This window comes from Sinocyclocheilus rhinocerous, unplaced genomic scaffold (assembly GCF_001515625.1).
Source record: "Sinocyclocheilus rhinocerous isolate Xijiao unplaced genomic scaffold, SAMN03320098_v1.1 scaffold1575, whole genome shotgun sequence".
Classification (NCBI taxonomy): Eukaryota; Metazoa; Chordata; class Actinopteri; order Cypriniformes; family Cyprinidae; genus Sinocyclocheilus; species Sinocyclocheilus rhinocerous.
Window position 1 is genome coordinate 20,814 of NW_015626385.1, and position 8,590 is coordinate 29,403.

At 35.5% G+C, this 8,590-nt stretch overlaps 1 protein-coding gene across 1 annotated transcript in view; it reads left to right on the top strand.

Annotated features, from left to right (window-relative positions):
• The first annotated feature begins 2,193 nt into the window (after positions 1–2,193).
• The window catches only part of LOC107713351 (WD repeat-containing protein 48-like), a 14,807-nt gene continuing 8,410 nt past the window's right edge, over positions 2,194–8,590 (top strand). Inside the window, exons 1-8 of the mRNA XM_016518834.1 lie at positions 2,194–2,282; positions 3,723–3,863; positions 4,107–4,185; positions 4,271–4,353; positions 4,657–4,786; positions 4,998–5,086; positions 5,444–5,545; positions 7,039–7,263. Of these exons, the coding sequence (XP_016374320.1) occupies positions 2,235–2,282; positions 3,723–3,863; positions 4,107–4,185; positions 4,271–4,353; positions 4,657–4,786; positions 4,998–5,086; positions 5,444–5,545; positions 7,039–7,263 (897 nt within the window). The 5' untranslated portion in view covers positions 2,194–2,234. The remainder of the gene's footprint in view (positions 2,283–3,722; positions 3,864–4,106; positions 4,186–4,270; positions 4,354–4,656; positions 4,787–4,997; positions 5,087–5,443; positions 5,546–7,038; positions 7,264–8,590) is intronic.

An 8,590-nucleotide genomic window follows, 5' to 3' on the forward strand; every position in this document is an offset into this window, starting at 1 on the left:
ACAGGAAAGCCATGGTGAAAATCCCCAGCAATAAAAACAAGTTGCGCATTTAATGTTCCAAGTTCAGTCTGAAGTGAATCCACGCGGAAAAGACCCTTAAATCCCCTCTTTTTCACATCATCCCGAATGTCTGTCCTGTCCCTGTGCCATTGATCCGCAATTCCCAATCACACACACACACACACACACACAGAGACTCCAGCACATGAAGTTGTGGCTCTGTTTCTCCTGGATGTTCATGTGTATCTCAGACTGAACTGATCTGAGAGCAGCAGAGAGCCAGTGCTTCGATGTAACGCCTCCTCCACGAACACCATCTGCTCCAGCCGCAAAAAGTGAATAAAGTGCATCATGTTTTGTCATATGGGTTGTTTTAGGTGTGTAATATATAGGCTATAGGTTGTGTTTTTCTCCTCCCTTTAAATATTATATTAAGCGCATTGTGTTCTTCAAGCTCAGGATTTGGGAGTTAATACAGAAATGTCATGTGTGCATGGCTTTTTTATGTAGAGTGAGATACAGACTATTCATATGCATGCAAATGCCATTTTATAACTAATAAAATATACTCAGTGTGAGGTATAATACAGTGCATACGTCATTAATTATATAGGCGATAATACAGTGCATTAAATGGTTTTGCTCACACATATGGACTGGAGAGAAAGATAATTTGTCGAATTAGATAAAAATATGTCGGTGACTATGAAGTTTGTTCAACTAAATGTGGAATATGAGTTCATAACTCCATCTGTTGGTCAGAGAAATTATCACAGGGCAGACTATGGTTGTGTAGAGTAATTTTAATTATGCATGTTCTTTCATTCAAATATCATTGCGAGAGATGCATCGTTGTTTTGTTTTAAATTCACAATGAATAGTTTAAATACTCACTGTGGAAATGTGTTGCTTGCATCTTTTATTATTGAGTAGGCTATACGCGCTATTGTATGTGAAATTGAAATGTATTGGAAATAAGGGGCCAAACAAACTTGTGGTCTGTACACAACAATGCCAAATGTACACTGCAAAGGTGGCACAGAAGCACTTCTGAAGTGGCATTTAGGTATCTACACAAACTGTTTAATGCGAGGTGGCATAAATGCATTTCTACAACCCTGTTGAAAAAAACAGCATATGCTGGTTAGGTATGTTTTGAAGCTGGGATGCTGGTTTGAGCTGGTTTAAACTGGTCCTTTGCTGGTTTATGCTGGTCCTGTGCTGGTTTATGCTGGTCATGTGCTGGTCAAGGACCAGCTTAAACCAGCAAAGGACCAGCTCAACCCAGCAAAGGACCAGCATAAACCAGCAAAGGACCAGCATAAACCAGCAAAGGACCAGCTCAAACCAGCATCCCAGCTTCAAAACATACCTAACCAGCATATGCTGTTTTTTTCAACAGGGGAAAAATAACAGTATACTTTTATACTATAGTGCCAAATTTACACTGCAAAGGTATACACTCAGTATATATTACTGTATTGCAAATAAGTGGCCAAACACACTGGTTTTCCATCGTTTTCAGTATGTCTTTACACTACAAAGGTGGCCTAGGACGTAGGCTGATTTTGACATTGATTTAACAGCAGACAACAGACCTCCACATCCAACTACCCCAACATTTTCACATTTATGGTAGACTTTTGACCACAGTTTCATGTCATCTAAAATCTTTATTTATAGTTATGGTAGCTAAAACTCATAATTCATCAAGAGTTTTTATCTTAGCATATTAATCAGACAATAATAACACAATTTTGATTATGTAAAACCAACAACATCACAGATGTTTTTATTGTTTGACTAAACTCAAAAGAGAATATAGCAAAATATAACTTAATTTGTTCCCTGCTAGCGAAATCTCACAAACATAAACAAAAATCTGTCTCTAAACCTCTCTTTTCTTTTTTCAGAGTTGACATGGAAACTATCCAAAGCTGTGTTAATCCTAAAGTACATAAAGCTTTATAAAGCGTTTTTAAACCTTGTTTATTTCCTTTGCGTTTTTTAAACGCAAAACGCGTTCTGCATGAACGGCCACCAAGTTAATAGCCTGTTTTTCTTTTAATAAATGAATAAAACTATATGCAAATACTATATTATGACTCTAATGCTATGAATATGTGGTGTTCTGGGCTTTTATTTATAGTTATTTATTCATTCATTCTGTTCCCGCCTCGACCGGCGGCTCTTCGTGGCGTAACGGAAGTGACATCACGACGTCAACATGTAAGATGGCGACGCATCACAGGCAGAATGCAGCGGGGCGCAGGAAAGTGCAGGTGAATGTTTGACGCTTGCGAGTACGCTTGTGATGTGCGAGTGTTATTTGTGTGATGATAGTGGCATTCAGACTCGTTGATCGTTGTGTGACGGCTGTTTCAATCGCGGATGTGAGCGTTTGTGTGGCGCACAGGGAGGTGGAGGCCAGGCTGTGTCTCAAAATCTAGTGTGCTGCCTACCGTACTGCAGTTTTGTGGCGTGTTTTGAGTCAGAATGCAGCATACTGAGTCTGTATGGACTGCTTACTGCAGCTCATTATAATATAAACAGGCTGTGTCGAGGTTTAGATGATCGTTATGGGCTGCAGAGTGAAAGATGAACCGGTTTTGGTCACATATTTAGGGTTTTAACAGGTCATCTCGTATCTTTGGTCGTTGTCATGACAATCATCCTTCCTTAAGTATATGCATACTGACCATATATGCACATAGCATGCTGAACAGATATGGTCATGTATGCATATCCCTATAAGCACATGCATAATGAATATATAAAGATCTAAACACATGAGCGGATAAATATGAGCACGATACAAACTAAACGGATGTATATTGGAGTATGAGCACTTATAAACCCTAACTGTACTGTAAATGCCTGCATACTGTACACATTATGCATGTTTTTATCATGAAGGTGTGTTTAAGCTTTGCAAACAAAACATTTGATTTTGTGTGATGTATTGAACATTGTTGTTGTGAATTCTGCTTTAAATATGTGACATCTGAAGACATCTGTAAAGGTGCCTTTCTAGCATACTTAAAAAAAACCTTGAGAATGATTTGTCTTTTATGTAGCATTTTTTTTTTAAATGGGATGAAAATCATAATATATTTATATTCCATTGTTTTTAAGTAAAAGTGTTTTTTAATTAATTGTTGTCATGAAGTCACATTTATACTTGTATTTATTCTAGGCCTAGTTGTTCCGAAAAGTATATATATATTTTAAATGAAATTGAATGCAAATTTTTGCCTATATTTCTTTTTGACACAAAAGTTGCTAAAAATTAAAATGTATGCTTTTTGTGCTCTTCCGAAACTGATAATCTGTATTTTATTTATATTTAATATATTTATATTTAATGAAAATGAGTCAAGTAAAAGTTTCAAAGTTTTTACATGACTTTTACCATGTTGTATTTTTAGGAGACCAATAAATAACAATAATTATTAATCGGTTCCTTTGGTTTAAGTATGATTCATAGTAGAGGTTGACCGATATTTGATTTTGCAGATAATGATAACCGAGGTGGAAAATAAAAGTACATTTTAATTCAGATTAGGCTATTTTGAGATTAAAATAAACTGAACAGTATTATGAACAAAAACTTTGAACTAAAAAAAAAAAAATCTAAAATGGCAAAATCTGCATTTTTTCAGTGTCTGGTTCTGTGCCGATTAATCAGTGGACCTCTAATTCTTAGCATGCGTGTGTTGCAGGTGTCATACGTGATCAGAGACGAGGTGGAGAAATATAATCGTAATGGAGTCAACGCACTACAGCTGGATCCAGCTCTTAACCGGCTCTTCACCGCCGGGCGAGACTCCATCATCAGGATATGGAGCATTAACCATCACAAGGTAACCTGTCAGTCTTAAAACCTGTGCATGTGATGTCAAAACTAACCCGTCAGTCACTAAACCCGTGCATGTGATGTCAAAACTAAACCAAAACTAACCCGTCAGTCACTAAACCCGTGCATGTGATGTCAAAACTAAACCAAAACTAACCCGTCAGTCACTAAACCCGTGCATGTGATGTCAAAACACTTCCCTGGCCTTTGAAATGACGTTCCTGCTCTTGCGTGTGTGTGTGTTTTGCAGCAGGATCCGTACATTGCATCGATGGAGCATCACACAGACTGGGTCAATGACATCGTCCTCTGCTGCAACGGGAAAACATGTGAGTGCTTGACGTGTACAGTGCAGTTCTAATGTTGTTTTATGAATGCAGTACAGATAGATATGTTTGTCTGTTGTGTCTGCAGTGATATCAGCGTCATCAGACACTACGGTGAAGGTCTGGAACGCACACAAGGGCTTCTGCATGTCAACACTGCGAACGCATAAGGTACGGTCATGGTTTCAATCAGCCTGATGACAAAATGTTAAATGCACGTCCAAACAAACCAGGTGCATGACCAAACACATCCAAGAAAGCCTTCAAAAAACATAGTAGACAAACTATGTGTTGACCCTTTATTTCGCTGTTCTGCATGGGTTTGCAGCCCATTTGTGTTTTCAATTAAATGCAAAGAGTTTCTAGTATGAATCTTCCAGTTGAAGAAATGTTTTTTATGCTTTTCTATATTAAAGTGTGCATTATGTATGTTTCTATTTTTATAGTTTCTTGTGTATTCTTATTTTTGTGCAGGACTATGTTAAAGCATTGGCATATGCTAAAGACAAAGAGCTGGTGGCTTCTGCAGGACTGGACAGACAGATCTTTCTCTGGGATGTGAACACACTGACCGCGCTGACCGCGTCCAATAACACCGTTACTAGTGAGTTCTGATGTTAATTTTATATATTTAAAAAAATATTTTCCCCCTAGATTATTATATTTAAATATCTGATATGAAGAACACATTTTTTATTTTACATTTTGACATGAGCAATCCAAACAGTAGTTTAGTAGACCCAAATTCGGTATTAAAGAATCAACAAATCCTAGACTTTAGTTTATGTAAAGGATCAATATTCTTTGTTGTACAGCGTCTTCTCTCAGCGGAAACAAGGACTCCATCTATAGTCTGGCCATGAATCAGATGGGGACGGTTATAGTGTCAGGATCCACTGAAAAGGTTTGAATCCGTAAATCTTTCATTAAAATGCATTTAACTTACTTAATGTGGTGTATTTTTCTGTGGAAAATGCATTGCAGAAACTGGGACTTAACTGGATTGTGATTTTCTTTTAATGAAGATCATGTAAAAAGTTAATTTTCATTACATGTCATCTCTACAGTAATTTTGTTGTACAGAGTTATGTACCAGGGCTGTGCACATCAATATATTGCGTTCTCTATTTCTCACAATTTTACCTACATTCTTCTGGTCTTAAAATTGAAATGTGTTATTTATACAAATGCCTGATGCTCTGACTCTCTTTGTGATGCTGGTAGTTTCAGATTGTCTTTGTTTTGTTGATTTGTTTGTCAGGTTCTGAGAGTGTGGGACCCGCGAACCTGTGCCAAACTAATGAAACTGAAAGGACACACGGACAACGTCAAGTCCCTGCTGCTCAACAGAGACGGGACTCAGGTGCTGTCTGTCAGTCTGTCCATCTACAAACTAGAAACATTCACACACATTTTGTCCGTCAAACCCCTTTCGAGCCCTCTGAGATTTTAAGTTAATGTTTCAATTGTTTTCAAAAACAACACATTTACATGTTCATATTTTTTAGTGGCTATTTTATATATATTTTTTGAAATTCTTATAAAATTTTGAAATATTTTTTAAATGTAATAGAATTTTGTAAAAATTATTTTTATTTAAAAATTATTTAAATTTGACATTGATTTAATTAATTACAAGTTTTTAATGTACTCCCTGCAATTCCATCACAAACCACCAGGGATCTTTCATAAATTAAAAAAAAGTTGTTTTTGTTTGTAATAATTTTAATTATTAACAACTTTTAATTAATTAATTTCAATGACCACAATGCATTTATCAAGCAGGAATTGTGTGCGCTCAAAAAGAACAATGAGTTCTCAGGTGCGTTGAGCAAAAGGGAGAACATTTTAGTCCAACAAGTCGCTGAATTTGTCCGCACACTGAACTTTTTTTTTCAATCAGACCAAAAAAGGTCTCTCAAAAATGTAGTTTTTATTTTCCATATGCAAAAGTGAAAAAAGTGACAAAGGTGCAAAGTGTTTTAAAAAACAGACCAGAGGACCACAATGCATTTCCTCATTTACATTTAGTCATTTAGCAGACGCTTTTATCCAAAGCGACTTACAAATAAGGAAAATAGAAGCAATCAAAATCAACAAAAGAGCAATGATATGCAAGTGCTATAACAAGTCTCAGTTAGCTTAACACAGTACACATAGCAAGGTTTTTTTAAATCATATACTAAATAAAAAGAAAACAGATAGAATAGAAAAAGAATAGAGCAATCTAGTGTTAGAGGCCTTTTTTGCTTTTGTTAATCAGAAGTCAGAATTATAATTGTATAATAAATAAAAAGAAAACAAATAGATAGAATGCAAAAAGATTAGAGAAGCAAGTGATAGTTTTTTTTTTTTTTCTTTTTTTTAAAGAAAACAAGCTAGTTAGTAAATAAATAGTGCAAGCCTAAAAGGGGCAAGTTTTTTAAATTAATTTTTTTATAAAGAATAGAATTAGAATTAATGCATTAAATGCTTTGTATAAAAGCGTCTAATAAATGACTAAATAAATGCATAATATGATCGTCTATTTATCTTTACGTTTTAATAAACAATAGATTTTTTAAATTCCTGATATATAAGTTAATGTGCATGCTCTTGAGTTGCTGTATGTATGCATTAGAACATTTTCATGTCAGTTTTTACCTTTATAATTCCCGATTTGTTCTTCACTTTTGAAGTAGGATCAAATCCATGGATTTTAGGGTCGAATCCTATCACATGTGTGTTTCAGGCCTCAAACTCCTCCTTCCTCAAGTCTTGCAAGAACAAACAGCAGTCTCATTCTTGTTTTATTGTCGACTGTAGAAGGTTTTAAAAGCCTTTGAGCTCTAAACGAGCTGGTTTTTGTGTGCTCAGTGTCTCTCAGGGAGCTCAGACGGGACGATCCGGCTCTGGTCTCTGGGTCAGCAGAGGTGTATCGCCACGTACCGCGTTCACGACGAGGGCGTCTGGGCGCTGCAGGTCAACGAGGCCTTCACGCACGTTTACTCCGGAGGCCGCGACCGGAAGATATACTGCACAGACCTGCGCAGTCCTGACATCCGTGTGCTGATCTGCGAGGAGAAAGCTCCTGTGCTGAAGGTGCGACAGTGACGTACAACACCACACACTTTCACAACAGTTTCTTAACTTCGCATGAAGAAACCCTCTGTTGTTCACATTTCTGTTGGGGTTACACTTCTTTTTTTAGTGTAGTTCTATTGAAATGAGGTGAGATGTGGTGTGTAGAATAAATATATTTGAATTAAATATTAAATAAATATCTAAAATGGAATATACACTGCCACTCAAAAGTTTGGGATCAGTAAGAGTTTGAATGTTTTTAAGGAAGTCTCTTCTGCTCATCAAGGCTGCATTTATTTGATAAATGCAGCCTTTTATCAAAGGCATACATCGCAAATATGGAAATATGATGGAATATTTGGATTTGTGCCGAATGAGAGAGATAGGATACACGAGCACAAAGCTCCATTTCACAAACAGTTCAGACGCGTTCAGAATCAGCACATGGTCACAGTCTAGTGGGCTTTGGGCGCAACTCACGGCATCAGTGTTGCCAGATTGGAAATGTTCAAGTATCGTACCAGAAGCTCAAAATTATCGTATTTGGAAGAAAATTATCGTACACGTGTAAAAACGTACAGAATACAGCTATTTATCTACTAGACTAGAACAACAACTTTTTGACACAACCTTCAAATTACCACAATAAATAAATAACTATGCTATGAAATACGTTTTATTTTTTCCCAAATTCCTTTTTTTTTTTTTTTTTTCAAAATTTAAATTTTTTGGGATTCTGTTTTTTTTTTCCATTTTAATTTTTCTGGACTCCTTTTTTTAAATGGTTAAATTAAATTTTATTAATCAAAAGCACGTCTAATTAAATAATGAAACGTATACAATTCAACATCAAATCTATTAAAAAGTTTAACAAAAATTACATGTTTAGGGTCTTATGAAATGTTCTATTTTTTTCACCTTGTTTATTGTTACCAAATTCTGTGTTTTAATATGTCTAATTATTTGAATGCATAAAAACTACTTTTATTTATAGCCTTATGAAATGTTTTTTTTTTCTTTAGAAATTCTGTGTTGTGTATTTTAATTTTTCTGGTTATCGAATGAAGACATAACACATTAATTTAATTTATCTTTTAATTAATGAAAATAAATAAATATATTTTTTGGCAAACGAAGGGGATTTACAATTAAAATTAAAACATGGAAGAAATATTGTGATTATTCCTTAATAATTTTAGTAGTAGTAGTTGTACGTACATTCAACTGAACAATAGTAATACATTTCTGGCAGAAACTATATATTTTTGACTCTCAGAGCAGTTCTGGGGATGTTGTTCATGTATTTATGTCCTATTTAGTGAGAAGGCAGATGCTGAAATCACAG